Source organism: Pongo abelii, chromosome 6 (assembly GCF_028885655.2).
Source record: "Pongo abelii isolate AG06213 chromosome 6, NHGRI_mPonAbe1-v2.0_pri, whole genome shotgun sequence".
Lineage (NCBI taxonomy): Eukaryota > Metazoa > Chordata > Mammalia > Primates > Hominidae > Pongo > Pongo abelii.
The window spans coordinates 114,746,046-114,762,933 of NC_071991.2; the positions used below are offsets into that span (position 1 = coordinate 114,746,046).

General features: G+C 35.1%; 1 protein-coding gene across 1 annotated transcript in view; it reads left to right on the forward strand.

Moving 5' to 3' along the window:
• Nucleotides 1-16,888, forward strand: part of CFTR (CF transmembrane conductance regulator) — a 194,461-nt gene that overhangs the window by 128,238 nt on the left and 49,335 nt on the right. Inside the window, 6 exon segments of the mRNA NM_001168545.1 lie at nucleotides 670-707; nucleotides 1,376-1,626; nucleotides 4,520-4,599; nucleotides 7,911-8,061; nucleotides 8,973-9,200; nucleotides 11,986-12,086. Coding sequence (NP_001162017.1) covers nucleotides 670-707; nucleotides 1,376-1,626; nucleotides 4,520-4,599; nucleotides 7,911-8,061; nucleotides 8,973-9,200; nucleotides 11,986-12,086 — 849 coding nt within the window.

Sequence of the window (16,888 nt, forward strand, 5' to 3'; positions counted from 1 at the left end):
TAGTTGGGATCACAGGTGTATGCCACCAGGCCCGGCTAATATTTTTTGGTATTTCTAGTAGAGATGAGTTTTGCCACATTGGCCAGGCTGGCTTGAAACTCCTGGCCTCAAGTGATCTGCCTGCCTTGGCCTCCCAAAGTGCTGGTATTACAAGTTGTGAGCCACTGTGCCTGGCCTGAAACTCGTAATTCATTTCCATTAATATTAATCTCACCTTTTCCAATAATTAATTGATTTCACAGGTATTAGGCCCTATAATCATTGAATGACTAATGAAATTATTTATAGCAAATAAACAGATTAATTATCTGCCAGCAGGCTGAGATTAGTTTCTTTAAAAAATGTTTATTATTTAAAACATTCAGCTGTGATCTTGGCTTTCTTGTGAGGTTCAATAGTTTCTATTGAATAAAGGAGAGAAATGACAGAGAATTTACTTCAGTGAAATTTGAATTCCATTAACTTAATGTGGTCTCATCACAAATAATAGTACTTAGAACACCTAGTACAGCTGCTGGACCCAGGAACACAAAGCAAAGGAAGATGAACTTGTGTGTACATTGATATTGGTATACACATCAAATGGTGTGATGTGAATTTAGATGTGGGCATGGGAGGAATAGGTGAAGATGTCAGAAAAAAAATCAACTGTGTCTTGTTCCATTCCAGGTGGCTGCTTCTTTGGTTGTGCTGTGGCTCCTTGGAAAGTGAGTATTCCATGTCCTATTGTATAGATTGTGTTTTATTTCTGTTGATTAAATATTGTAATCCACTATGTTTGTATGTATTGTAATCCACTTTGTTTCATTTCTCCCAAGCATTATGGTAGTGGAAAAATAAGGTTTTTTGTTTAAATGATGACCATTAGTTGGGTGAGGTGACACATGCCTGTAGTCCTAGCTCCTCCACAGGCTGACGCAGGAGGATCACTTGAGCCTAGGAGTTCAGGGCTGTAGTGTTGTATCATTGTGAATAGCCACCACACTCCAGCCTGGACAATATAGCACGATACTATATCTAAAATAAAATAAAATAAAATCAATAAATTGTGAGCATGTGCAGCTCCTGCAGTTTCTAAAGAATATAGTTCTGTTCAGTTTCTGTGAAACACAATAAAAATATTTGAAATAACATTACATATTTAGGGTTTTCTTCAAATATTTTAATTTAATAAAGAACAACTCAATCTCTATCAATAGTGAGAAAGCATATCTATTTTCTTGCAATAATGATACGATTTTGAGGTTAAGGGTGCATACTCTTCTAATGCAATATATTGTATTTCTTTAGACTCAAATTTAGTTCCATTTACATGTATTGGAAATTCAATAAGTAACTTTGGCTGCCAAATAACAATTTCCGTTTTGCTTTACAGCACTCCTCTTCAAGACAAAGGGAATAGTACTCATAGTAGAAATAACAGCTATGCAGTGATTATCACCAGCACCAGTTCGTATTATGTGTTTTACATTTATGTGGGAGTAGCCGACACTTTGCTTGCTATGGGATTCTTCAGAGGTCTACCACTGGTGCATACTCTAATCACAGTGTCGAAAATTTTACACAACAAAATGTTACATTCTGTTCTTCAAGCACCTATGTCAACCCTCAACACGTTGAAAGCAGGTACTTTACTAGGTCTAAGAAATGAAACTGCTGATCCACCATCAATAGGGCCTGTGGTTTTGTTGGTTTTCTAATGGCAGTGCTGGCTTTTGCACAGAGGCATCTGCCCTTTGTTGAACCTCCTTTTGACTGGCATGCACATGTCTCAGATATTATAGGTTATCATATATTGTTGCTCCTAATATTTCTGTGTTAGATAATTAGAGTAGCTTGGTTTGTAAGAACATGATGTTGGTGGGACTGTAGCAGCACAAGAAGGCCCTTATGGGTCAGTCATACCTCTCTTTTCAGATATTTGGTCTAGCTCTTTTCTGGGCATCTTGTTGCCAATATATAGTATTGCTCAAAAGGGCAGGAGATTTGAAGTGATCAAGGAAAATATATTTTTTCTATTGATTAAGTCTTTTGATGGGGTAGAATAATCTAATTTCATGTAACTGCTCAAAGTTATATGGTAGGGGGGATCCCAAATGTATTTTAAAACTATTTTTATATCATCATATTTGAAGTAATAGAAAGTCAGAGTAGTAGAATAAAGGTACTAAAAATTTTAAAAACTAATAAGGTACTTTGAAAGAAATCAATTATGTTGATTCCTCATTAGACAAATTTGCACTTAAAGACAGGTTAATAAGGATTTCCCCAAGTTTTTTCATAGCAACCTGTGAGCACTTTCTCTGTTGAGGCATTTATGGTATGAAAAGATGAGTAAGGCACAGTTCTTGCCCTGGAGGAGGTCACAGGTAAGAGGAGGAGTTGACACAGAAACATTTGATATAAAGCAAGGAATAAATTCCAAGACTAAAATTTTCAGAAATCTAAAAAACTCAAGATAAGAAAAAGCCATCATATTTTCTGGGTAACAAAATTTCAGTGTTATTAGCATGTAAGAAGATCTTGATATTTACTCTGAAGCCCATGTGTGTTGCTGAAATCTTGCCTCATTTGCATATACTCATCACCATCCTCTGTTTTGGAGCTAAGAATTTTAGACTCAAGATATCCAATTAACTTGATCCATTGATTTTATTTTTTATGGAAATCTGAGACCCATAGAAGGCAGGGGATTTGCCTACATTTCTAGAAGAGTCAGACATGAGCCATGAGGCACAGTGGAAAGAACATGAGCATTGCCTGAGCTCTGAGTTGGCGCTATAAGAGCAGTGATCATGGGCAAGTGACTATTCTGAGCCTTGGCGTCCTCACCTGTTAAGTGGGGAAAAGAATATTTCAGAAGATCTTTGTGAGAATGAAACAACGCAATTTACTTGCCTGCTACATAGCCAATGGGAAATCAATATAAGTTCCCCGTGGTTCCCTTCTGTGGGGTTTTATTCCCACAGAGGGTGCACTGGCCATTCCACCTCTTCTTTTCCAAGTTCCTCATTCCCTTTAACGCTGTTCATAGTTGGTTCCAAACCATTTGAAATACAATAAGCACCAGGATGGTTTTTTCTTTCCACCAAAGCAAATTTCATTTTCTAAATACTGTTTATAAATATCAATGGCGATTTTTTCAATCTTTGATTATCATGAAAAGATACAAATATGTTTAATTAAATATGCTAAAGAAAGTATTAATAAATACATATTAAATAATTCCTACATATAAGGCTTTTTTGCTTGGGGTATGGGTGATACAAAATAAATGTGGCATGAACCCACTGACCTCTAGCAATTTATAACCTAGAAAAAGAGTTAAGATATGTTTATAAGTTCCTGTGATATAAGACATGCATATAGTCATTATAACAGAGGTGCAAACAAGATGTATTAAGTATGTCCAGAGGAGGAAGAGATTAATCCAAGCTGGAGGAAACACTGATGCTTTCTTGCAGCAGGGGCATTTGAGTTGAGAAAGGGAGGAAACATAGATTTTGACAATGAGAGCTGAGGGGAAAGGGGTTTCAGGTGGAGGGAACCGCATGGGGAAAGCAGGTAGGTAGGAAAGTGTAGAGTGTGTTTAAAGAATAGACCAGTTTGGCTGAAACAGGTTATTTGAGCAGAGGAAGCTTGTACTAGGTAGGTGGGTTGAGGCCAAATTATGCAAGGCATTAAATATTAAACTAGGAATTTTGGACTTTATCCTGCAGTTTATGGGGGGTAAATGATAAGATTTGATATCACTTTATTTGTACAGTATTATGTTACATTTTATCTAATTGTTTGTGTAATTCCTGTCTAGACAATGAATTCCTCAAGGGCAAGGAGCATGGCTTATTCACCTCAGTTATTTCAGTGCCTAGCATTGTGCCTGGTACATAGTAGACACTTATATATAACCTTTTTTAATTGAAGCAACAAGTTATCAACCTTACAAATGTGAATCCGTGATTCAGATGACAGGTTGAAATGTAGATTGTCCGCGAATAGGGCAGAAAGAGAGTATGACAAAGGAGGACAAGACAGTGGGGCAGGCAGGGAGAGAGAGCAGCCAGGGTTTCGGTAGAGGTATGTCAAAAAGGTATGGAAGTCAGAGGAGAAGGGAACCCCTATGTTATGGAATACAAATGGAAGGGAAATGATGACAACAGTAAGTTATCATTAAATGCAAGGTTGCAAAAATAAGATTGTAATAGCAGGATGAGTACCCACCTATTCCTGACATAATTTATAGTAAAAGCTATTTCAGAGACATTGGTTGTTACTTGAATCTTACAGGAATCTGAAACTTTTTAAAAGGTTTAAAAGTACAAGACAATAACTTGAACACATAATTATTTAGAATGTTTGGAAAGAAACGAAAATTTCTAAGTCTTTATCTGATTCTATTTGTTAATTCTTATTTGGGCTCTGAATGCGTCTACTGTGATCCAAATTTAGTGTTGAATATATTGATATATCTTTAAAAAATTACCATTTTTTGAGGAATTTGTCATCTTGTATATTATAGGTGGGATTCTTAATAGATTCTCCAAAGATATAGCAATTTTGGATGATCTTCTGCCTCTTACCATATTTGACTTCATCCAGGTATGTAAAAATAAGTACTGTTAAGTATGTCTGTACTATTAAAAAAAAACAAAAGCAAATGTGATTTTGTTTTCATTTTTTATTTGATTGAGAGTTGAAGTCCTGTCTATTGCATTAATTTTGTAATTATCCAAAGCCTTCAAAATAGACATAAGTTTAGTAAATTCAGTAATAAGTCAGAACTGTTTACCTGGCCCAAACCTGAGGCAATCCCACATTTAGATGTAATAGCTGTCTACTTTGGAGTGATTTGAGAGGCCCAAAGGACCATCTTTCCCCAAATCACTGGCCACAAAGTGTGACATTTTGGCATTGGCATCACTATTTGATAGAAGCCAACCTCCCCCCAAAAGGCCTGTATTAGAATGAAGATGGAATCCCTGGGTGGGTTACACTTGAAACTAGCCTCACCCATGAACACTTTGGCACAGATTAGCTAGCTCATTCCCCCACAGTAAGGACCATAAGGAAGGGACAGAAGCAAAGATAAGTTTTTGAACAAAAGAGAAGGGAAAGAAAAATCTAGGGTTTTATGAGGGCTGTCCCTGAGTGATAGATGTGAATAGGCCTCCAGGGCAGGCTGGCTCAGAGCCTGACCCTTTGGGTTGGGGTGACTGACTGGTGGTGAGAGTGGAGAAGAAAAGGGGAGTGGAGGAGATGAAAGTGACCTTGGGACATTAGGTCTCCATAAGTGACAGGATTTAAGGAGTGTTGTAAGCTGTGGTTGTTGGACCAGGTTTAAGCACAGCTTCCTGAGCTTCCTGACTGGTTTAGGTCAAGCTCCAGAGAGCAAATGCCACAGTCTCAGTGATCTCCTTGGAGAAACAGTTGGAATAGGATGCTGCCCATGTTGGGATGAGTCATTGTCCCCTCTTGCTCTTTCCCCACCCCTGCAAAATAATAATACTGTATTTGATTGAACATATAACACAAAAGAAGGATTATCACATAAGTGTGTATATATAACCAACATTGGCAGGTGCAGAAAAACCAGACTGTCAGTTTGCCTCATCTGAAATGATTGACACAAACAAATGTATTTACTGTTCCAAGTGAACTTTGGCATTTTGGATATCCTTCAGTTGTTCTGTTTAAAGATATAACTTAGAAGCAGCTGATGGAATATTTAAATCCATGTGTTGAATTCATGCGTTCAAAGAAACATGTCCTGTGTCACTAAATGCTGACATTTGTTTTTCATGTTAAGAGTGTAAATAACTGGTCCCAAATATAATATGATTACATCAGATAAAAACTGGAATGTGAACCTCTTAACTTGATTGTGAAAGTATTTGTCAATGGTGCCTCTTGATAATTATTTGAGGCTCACTTCAGAACTCTTCTGGAAGAGTTGATTTTTAAATATTCATTTTATAAATTAACATTTTTGACATATGTGATGGCTCTCAAATTTTTTCTTTTATGCCAATTTGAATCATTTCTGCTCAAATTTTTTTTCTTTAATTGAGACGGAGTCTCACTCTGTTGCCCAGGCTAGAGTGCAGTGATGCAATCTTGGCTGACTGCAACCTCCGCCTCCTGGGTTCAAGCGATTCTCTTGCGTCAGCCTCCAGAGTAGCTGGGATTACAGGCACCCATCACCATGCTGGGATAATTTTTGTATTGTTACTAGGGATGGGGTTTCACCACATTGGCCAGGCTGGTCTTGAACTCCTGAACTCCTGACCTCAAGTGACCCTCAGCCTCTTAAAGAGCTGGAATTATAGGTGTGAGCCACTGCACCAGGCCCTGTTCAACTTTTAATGCTAAGATTCATTTGCTGTTGTTTCACAAGTGATTAAGCAGAGGTCTTTTATATTAATTTACCTATTTTATTTGTAAGAAAGTCTCATATTAAGGAAGCATAATATATGACAATCCAAATACAGTACAAATTTGGTTAATTTTGATTTTGTTAAATGATTAATCACAGGGGTCCTTTAAATTGTGAGCGCCTCTGGTATACTTGTGTTATACCTCTGGTTATACTTAATTTCAAACAAATGAAATTTCATTCTATTCATGACATTTCAGAAGCAGATCTGTTGCATAAAATAAAGCATACCTATAAATTTTATTTTTTTTAAAAAAAGTCTTTGTTCACTCTATTTTCTATTATTTTTCTCTTTTTAAAATTTGAATTTTATTGTGGCAAGTCCACTTAACATGAGATTTACCCTCTTAACAGATTTTTATGTGTAAAATACAGTATTGTCCACCATGGGTAAAATGTTGCACAGCAGATCTCTGGAACTTATTCATTTTGCGCTACTGAAATCTTATACCTGTTGATTAGTAACTCCCCATTTCCCTCTCTCCCCTGTCCTGTTACCCATGGTTCTGTTCTTTGCTTCTTTGAGTTTGAGTATTTTGATACCTCATGTAATCTTCATTCTATTTTCTAACTTTGACAATGTTCTGACAAATTTGCTTTCTGGATTGGATCACTGTATAGTGAAAATTGAAAATCTGGGTTATTTTCTGCAGATTCCCACTATTTTACCTTGAGCAGACACTTATCTTGAAGGGTCTCAGGTTTGTCACTTGTAGAATGGGGAATATAAACCTGATAATGGTCCCTTTCAGTTCTAAAGTTATATCAGTTGAAAATACATGTGTCACTTATGGAAACGGGTAGAGAACTGGCTCACTGAATAGCATATGGATATTATAAAGTGGTTTTTTTAATCCTTTCTGCTGACAGTTACTTTATTTATACTTTATTCAAATGGGTTATTGTGAAGTAAGTGTTAGCAGACTTTGTACCTTTTAAAAATGTATGTATTTGGTGTAATGTAGAAATATAGAAATTTATTAAGTATGATTTATTTCAATGTTAAGCCTGAGAAAATACGCTCCGAAAGGTTAGCTAGCTTGCCTAAATGACAAGCTTGTATTTCAAGCAGAATTTGCTGAATCAAAAGACTCCAAGACGAATGCCCAGCTTTCAAAAATTGTCTAACCAAAATAAATCCTAAGATTCACCTTCATACTAGAATTATTTAAAAATAGTTTATTTTAAATTAATATTCACTTAAAATGTATTTATCATGCAATACTTCAAAGTGTCTGGGAAATGAAAATATCTCAAGATCAAAGAACACCATGTTTTCAAAACTTCAAAAATGTTATCAGTGACTTAAACAATTTTTAAAATTTTCATAGAGCCTATGAAAAATGTACTTGCAAATGGCTACTTTCTGACTAGGAATAGAATGGGGAGAGTATTTAGAAATAAATCACTGACACACTTTTTCCACTTTGCAATGTGAAAACGTTTACTCAACAACATGTTTTCTTTGATCTTACAGTTGTTATTAATTGTGATTGGAGCTATAGCAGTTGTCGCAGTTTTACAACCCTACATCTTTGTTGCAACAGTGCCAGTGATAGTGGCTTTTATTATGTTGAGAGCATATTTCCTCCAAACCTCACAGCAACTCAAACAACTGGAATCTGAAGGTATGACAGTGAAGGTGCGATACTCATCTTGTAAAAAAGCTATAAGAGCTATTTGAGATTCTTTATTAATCTACTTTAAAAAAATTTCTGCTTTTAAACTTTTACATCATATAACAATAATTTTTTTCTACATGTATGTGTATATAAAAGGAAACCATATTACAAAGTACACATGGATTTTTTTTCTTAATTAATGACCATGTGACTTCATTTTCGTTTTAAAAATAGGTATATAGAATCTTACCACAGTTGGTGTATAGGACATTCATTTATAATAAACTTATATCAATCAAATTAAACAAGGATAGTGCTGCTATTACTAAAGATTTCTCTGGGTTCCCAAATGATACTTGACCAAATTTGTCCCTTTGGCTTGTTGTCTTCAGACACCCTTTCTTCATGTGTTGGAGCTGCCATTTTGCGTGCCCCCAAACTCTACTTGAGCTGTTAGGGAATCACATTTTGCAGTGACAGCCTTAGTGTGGGTGCATTTTCAGGCAATACTTTTTCAGTGTATTTCTGCTTTGTAGATTATTAGCTAAATCAAGTCACATAAACTTCCTTAATTTAGATACTTGAAAAAATTGTCTTAAAAGAAATTTTTTTTCAGTAATAATTAATTTAGAATTAGCCAGAAAACTCCCAGTGGTAGCCAAGAAAGAGGAATAAATATTGGTGGTGATTTTTTAAGTTCCCATCTCTGGTAGCCAAGTAAAAAAGGAGGGTAACTCATTAATAAAATAACAAATTACATCTATTCAAAGAATGGCACCAGCGTGAAAAAAACCTTTTTAACCAATGACATTTGTGATATGATTACTCTAATTTAATCTTTTTCAGGTACAAGATATTATGAAATTACATTTTGTGTTTATGTTATTTGCAATGTTTTCTATGGAAATATTTCACAGGCAGGAGTCCTATTTTCACTCATCTTGTTACAAGCTTAAAAGGACTATGGACACTTCGTGCCTTCGGACGGCAGCCTTACTTTGAAACTCTGTTCCACAAAGCTCTGAATTTACATACTGCCAACTGGTTCTTGTACCTATCAACACTGCGCTGGTTCCAAATGAGAATAGAAATGATTTTTGTCATCTTCTTCATTGCTGTTACCTTCATTTCCATTTTAACAACAGGTACTGTGAACTCATTAACTTTAGCTAAGCATTTAAGTAAAAAATTTGTCAATGAATGAAATGCAGCATTCTTATAGATTATCAATTTTTGATATCTTTAGAGTTTAATAATTAACACATTTGTTGATTTATTATTGAACAAATGATTTCTTTGAATTTCCATTGTTTTATTGTTAAACAATAATTTCCTTGAAATTGGATATATACACACACACACACACACATATATATACAGTATTATCCTTGTTTTCACAGTTTTAAAAACCGATGCACACAGATTGTCAGGTAGCAATTCTGTGATTGAAGGGGAAAAATGTCACCTCTTCATACTCATATTGGTGAAGAGTCCTAGCTTCAAAATTAATAGATCCCTAAAGAGGGGAAATGAAACATCCACATTTACACACACACACACACACACACACACACAGTTCCTCTTATTGGTAAGTTTTGTTTTTTTTTAATCTCTACTAGATAAAATTTGTTATCTGACTGTGAGTTTTGCACAAAGAAAAACTGTCACAGGAAAGAAAGAAAGTGTCATGTTTTTCAAAAGAAAAAAAAGAAAGAAAGTGCCATGTTTTTCAATTACAAATGTTCTGGATTGATTTTAGGATCTTTAGTGAAAAACAAAGTATTTCATAATAAGTGAAATAAAAATCTATGTAGGTAAATTGTTTCTCTAATTTAAGAATTTGAATTTCTGAGTATTTAGGATAAGTGTTGAAGTAACTTGTTATATGTGACAGTGAATATTGGCAGAGCAAATGCCAAATCAATGCCAAATCTGCAGGATCATTTGACTGTAGGAACAGAATTCTACTCAAACCAAAAGCAGGCATTGTTGGAGTTACAGGAAGGCCTCATGGAACACCGAGAAGGTGGTGCCATTTGACTCTTAAAGAAGCTGCAACAGGCACAAGAGAGTCAGCTGCAGCTCTTCTTGAGTCTATATCTGTCCTGGGTCCATTCCTTTTTGTGGCTGCTTCATTCCTTTTTCTCTCTCTGAAGACTGGTTTTTCTGGTCTACCAGGGCTATGCCACATTGACTTTATGTAGTGTCTCCATTCTGGCCTCCTGAATTAACAGGAGAGTTCCTCTGTACAAACGCAAAGTCCTGGAGAGAACAGAAAACAGGTTCCTTTTGGCTGAGGGGTCCAGCTGCAGTCTACTCTGCTGCTATGAGGATAGTGGGTTCGCCACCTTTGTTGTTCTCTCAGCTAGGGCAGTGGGAAATGACTCTATGAAAGGAATATACACGGGCAGGCAAATGTACTAATCCTCATCAGTACTGTAATTTTAAGCAACTTTAAAAAATTCTTTTAAGTTATTTGAAAATAGGATCAAAGAAGGCTGAATTACATAAATGAAGATATGTAAACAATTAATTCAAACCAATATAACACATGCTATAACATGGTTGAGTGTGATTGAGTCTTGATTTATTAGGGGCAATAATCAAAACATTTAACAATCATTACAGTACAGAACTTACCAGTCAAATCAGATGCTCAGCCAGAGTGGATGTTGGCCACCTAGCTATTATTATCTCTGGCTCAATTGGTCTTCAGCTGTGTTAACTTGCAAACATTAATTAACTCTCTAAGCCCCTCATTTTCCTCAAGTGTAAACAGACACAATAATATTACCTATTCCATAGGTGTGGGGTGAATAGTAAATGTAATAATTTGTCCAAAACACTTAGTATAGTGCCTGGTCCATGGTAAATACTAAATAAATGTTATCTGACTTATTATTAAAATTTTATCTTCTCAGCTTAACCTTCAGGACAGTAATATATTGGGGTCTAGATAAATCTTACCTATATGAAAATAATTTAATACTACATGCAGATATATGCTGTGTATATTATGCCTTCTGTTAGAGGAACTGCAGAAACAAAAATTTCAATTAATAATAAGATGAATTATTTCTCCCAATTGTAGAACCTTTTGACAATTTTATCATGCATTACAGATGTAAGAACTCTTGATTGGGACTTGATAGTCTAACTTTATAATAATTTAAGAACATTCCTCTTAGAGAATTTTTATGGCCATAATACTGAACACTTATAAATTTTAATTAGCGGTCCTTTTTAGCCCTAAAAAAAAATTTATTGTAATTAAACACTTAAGTATTGTTCTTCCCGGGTAAACTAATTTTTTTTTTTTTTTTTTTTTTTTTTTTTTTTTTTGCATAGAGGGTAATCTTTTCTCTTTCCAGATGGCAGACCTGTTAGTTTTCTGACTGTCCGGTGAAATTCTAAGTCCACTTACTTCCCAATAGCATGCAATTAGCAAAGGTCCTCCTTGCAAAGGCACAGAGCACATCTAAACATCTTGCAGATGCTGTTTGGACACTCTTCCCCTGCTTTTGGTTTCTTTGTAGAGGAGCTCATCTGGATACAGGATCTCTTTTCCCCATTGCCCATTCTAATATTTGTTACTGTTATTACTTATAGAATAATAGTAGAAGAGACAAATATGGTACCTACCCAATACCAACAACACCTCCAATACCAGTAACATTTTTTAAAAAGGGCAACACTTTCCTAATATTCAATCACTCTTTGATTTAAAATCCTGGTTGAATACTTACTATATGCAGAGCATTATTCTATTAGTAGATGCTGTGATGAACTGAGATTTAAAAATTGTTAAAATTAGCATAAAATTGAAATGTAAATTTAATGTGATATGTGCCCTGGGAGAAGTGTGAATAAAGTCGTTCACAGAAGACAGAAATAACATGAGGTTCATTTATGTCTTTTGTGCATCTATAGGAGAAGGAGAAGGAAGAGTTGGTATTATCCTGACTTTAGCCATGAATATCATGAGTACATTGCAGTGGGCTGTAAACTCCAGCATAGATGTGGATAGCTTGGTAAGTCATTATCATCTTTTTAACTTTTATGAAAAAAATTCAGACAAGTAAAAAAGTATGAGTAATAGCATGAGGAAGAACTATATACCCTATATTGAGCTTAAGAAATAAAACATTACAGATAAATTGAGGGTCACTGTGTATCTTTCATTAAATCCTGATCTCTTCTTTCCTTCTCATAGATAGCCACTATGAAGATCTAATACTGCAGTGAGCATTCTTTCACCTGTTTCCTTGTTCAGGATTTTCTAGGAGAAATACCTAGGAGTTGTATTGCTGGGTCATAGAATTCACCCATGCTTAACTGAGTGGTGCCAAATTGTCCTCAAGTCTGTTGTACTGATGTATATCCCCATCAAGAGAGTACAAGAGTTCTCATAGCTACGTATCTTCAACAACACTTGGTGTCTGATAGATGTGAAGTGATTACTAAAAATTTAGGGCAGCTGCATACATAATTATTGGCTTTTGCTGTTCTCTTACATTAATTTCTTATTCATGTTGATTACTCATTTGTCACCTAGATTGTTTTTTCTTCCTTAATTAATTTGTAGGAATTTATGAATTATGGATTGATCATCAGCTCTATACATTTCAAACATAATCCCTCAGTCAGTGGCTTGGCTTATAGAGTCTTTTGATGAAAAGAAGCTTTTAAGTTTAATAAAGTTCAATTTATTGTCTTTTCCTTTATGTTTTGTGCTTTTGGTATCTTGATTAAGAACTCCTTCCTTATCTTGGGTACTCAAATTTAGAAGCATAACATTTTCATACTATTTAAATTTTTTTCACATTATTTAGTGATAGCGCCTTTCTTATTCCTAAAGTGTTTATCATTGCCTTCTCTCTTTCTGCTTGATAAATATTGCCACACATTTGTATACTTTCTTAGTGTATACAAAGACCACATTTTAGTTGTGTTATTTCTCTTGTTTTGGTTTTCTAGAATGCAGAGCCATTAATATTATAGTAATGCTTCTGTGCTAAAACCATATCAGGGGCACAAATCCCATTGCAGCGGGACTGAGAAATTAAATGGAATGATGCACATTTACTCATTTTTGTTTAAAAAATCAAATGCATATTTTTCAATCAGACTATATGGTTGGTCTGGATAGCTTCATCATTGAATTTTTAAAGTATTTTTATACTACTGTATTTAAAATTATTCATTCACCACTGCTTTTGTAGATGGTTTAGAAACCCAAGTTAGGAATGACTGTGCAACACTATTATTATACTCTTTTTAAAATTATACTTTTTGCTTAAGTTTCTTTCCTTGTTCTCTGAGACAGTGTTCATGTTCCCAAACCACACACATTTATTCAGCTATAAAATTTGTATGATCAACTCCTGTCAGAACAAACATCATTATAAAAAATATCTCCAGGGAAAAGAAAACCCTTTTAATGCTCTCTTCTGGTCCATGTGTCTTCTTATTTTCTGTAAGCATTTTCATAACCCATTGAGCTGTAATTTAATTGGAACATGATTTATACTAAAGTTGGTTTCTTTACCTTTAACTTGTTTTTTTAGTTTGATCAGCTCTCTTTAGCTTCTGTAGTTCTATCTTTAATTCCATTCCAGTATGCTTTTGGAGTTGGGTCTCATAAATGTATAGAAATGTTTCTGTTGGAAAACAGCAGGAGAATATTAAATAAATACTGTGCTGACATCTATTTAATTCTTTGCCCAACTTTCTACAACTTTGACTTTACATTTAAGCTCCTCATGCACTTACATGTTTCTTTACCTAAAAACATCTTTTCACCATGGAAGTGTACAATTCCTTTCTCTTTGCTGTATTAATTTTCTTGGTTTACATAGTAGCCTCTACACATTGATGTCAAAACCTCTGTTTGGTGCATTTCTACTCTGCATGTTCAATCTCCATGAAAGTTTCTGTAAGGTATTTTCATTCCTCTAGTTTTTCACATGTGCATCCTGGCTTTGTGACCTGTGCTTTGATATCGTGCCTTTCATCTTGTGGCATTGAAGGATCTTTGCAAGCACCTATTATGTTATAATACAGTCTATGAAAAATATCAATATTTGCATTTGATCACATTTAAAAAATCACATTCCTTTGTTTGAATATCAAAGCTAATATGTGAGTGATTTCCTTGCCAAATAGCACAAGTAGCCTTTCCTGGGTGTTTATGGGCATTTATCTGGTTAATGATTCCCATCATACTGCTGTTACCCATGCCATTGCTAAACTTATACAGTAACTCTTTTGTTTTCACCTCAGCATATGTTGAGAGTAGGAAATAGATAGGACTATGCCCTCAAATTTTACGTTTATATGATGTTAATCCTAAAGGTCCTTGTGACTTCTGAAGTAAAAACTCAGTGTTGTCATTTTACTTACTGAATTGTTAGCTGAATTTAGAGTTGAGCTTACAATGGAGTAAACAAGGTGTTAAGTTTGATGTATGCTTTTAGTTCTTCAGAAAAAAATGTTTATACTTGGAAAGAATAGTTTATTTGCCCATCTGGCCTAGTTTAGACAAGAACACAGAGTCAAATGTCAACAGAATTCCGAAGTTATAAAAATGACAGTGTGGCTTTTTTTTTTTTAACCTTCCACCTGGTGCTTATGCCCAAGTGCCTAGCTTTCTTTAGCTCTCAACTAATAAAGGTAATGTTTAGATAACATTTAACCTCAAGTTGCATTGTATTTATGATCACATATCTCAAATATTGGTATACAAAACTGTACAACAACCTTTTTTATTAGATTTTTCTATGAAATTCCTTATTATATTCCCTAAGATAGCTTTTTCCCACCTTCCTCTCCCTTCTCCCTTCTCAGGTGCTCCAATAATTCCAAGCCCTATAGCCAGTGACTTTATTATATCTTTTTTTAAAAATCTAAAAAAAAAAATTTGATGCAACCAGGAAGAATTTTCTCATTTCGTGCCACCATTTGTACCAGCCTACTGTACCTCTCCTCATGCACCACCTTCTGCCTGTGTTCTTGCTCCTATATTCAGGAGCAAGTAATATGCAATACTTCCCTCTTTGTGGGATCTTTCTCGTTAGCATAAAAATACTTTCCCTTGATCTCCAGCTACTACCCCATTTCTTTGACCTATATATAGCAAAATATTTGAGAAAGGACCACTTTCCATCTTTTCCTCAACCTACTTCCATTTTTTTCTCAATCCACTTTCATTTCATTGTTTTCCTCAACCCATTCTTTCCACAACCTACTTCATTTTATTTCCATCAGCCCCATAACTCAGGATCAACATCTTGCCAGAGCCAATTTCCATGTCTCCCTTAACAGCTCCAGCAGTATTTATGCCATGGACAAATTATTCTTCTTGTGGTACTTTCTCTCTTGCTTCCATGACACTACTCCCACTTCATTTTCCTTCTGCCTCTCTGGCTCTTCCTTGGTCCCTTTTCCTGTCCCCTTCTCTCTTTCAGATCTCTAAACATCAGCTATATCTCAGCCCTGTTCTACTGACACTCTCTAGCTGTTATTTTCTAAACCCATGCTTCAGAAACCATCTCTTGATGAATCTTGGAAGGCCGAGGCAGGTGAATCACTTGAGGTCAGGAGTTTGAGACCAGCCTGGCTAACGTGGTGAAACCCCTCTCTCTTAAAAATACAAAAATTACCTGGCTGTGGTGGCATGCACCCAGCTACTTGAGAGGCTGAGGCACAAGAATCACCTGAACCTGGGAGGTGGAGGTTGCAGTGAGCCGAGATCGTGCCACTGCACTCCAGCCTGAGCAATAAAGGAGACTCCATCACACACACACACACACACACACACACAAAGAAAATAAACCATCTCTTGATGCATCATAAATTTGTGTCTCTAGTTTAGACCTCTATCCTGCTCTCTAAATGTGTATCCAACTATCATCTTGACACCATCATATGTTCATAGAACACAATTATAGAATGTCTTTCAGTAGGCTTGACATTTTAAGGCATGAGTTTCTGTTTAGTGTCTCCTTAAAATATACCCAGGGTCTCAGGAGACTATTAAAACAGGACAAAGCTTCTATTCTACTTACTAATGTGTCTGGCCTTATTTGGCAGGTTGGATAAAAAGTCATCTGAACATTGTCACTTTATGAATAATATAGTTTAATAGTTTGTGAATCACCCCTGCAATTTAAAAAATAGTAAAATTATCAGAATCTAATTTAATAATTCCTATTGGAACACCCCATGTTAGGGGATTTCCAGTTATTTCAATTGATATCTCAATGCTTTAAAAATTGTTTATTTCTATTACTAATTCACACTTTATTTTAACATAAATTGTGGCTATCTATATTCATTTCAATTGTATTTCTCATACCATTCTATAGATGGGGTGAAAAGAAAAGTGTTAATTTTTTAAAACTCTATACCTCAAATACTATATGAATTTATAGTTGTTATTGCTAAAGCAATTATCTTATATTTTTTCCTCCAAAACAAAGTTATGTGCTGGTTTATTTTCTTTGGACTTATAAGATGCCTTCCATTTTTAGTAACGTAAGTCTTCTCTTTCTCCTATTCTTAGCTACTTAAGCATTATGTAGCTTAAATAAGCACTTAAGATTCCTATCTGTATGAACGAATAAAGATTAAAATAAATAAGATCTAGAAAGGGTGACAAGGTGATGCTTCAAACTGAACCATACCAAGCCATCTAGCAATTGATAAATTACTCACACTCATAATCACATTGTTGGAAAGAAGCCATTGACAATTCAGTTTGTTTCACAACTGTCTATCACATAGTGAGCACAACTAAAAGATTACTTTTTATCTTTTACTGCTTGTTTTGTTG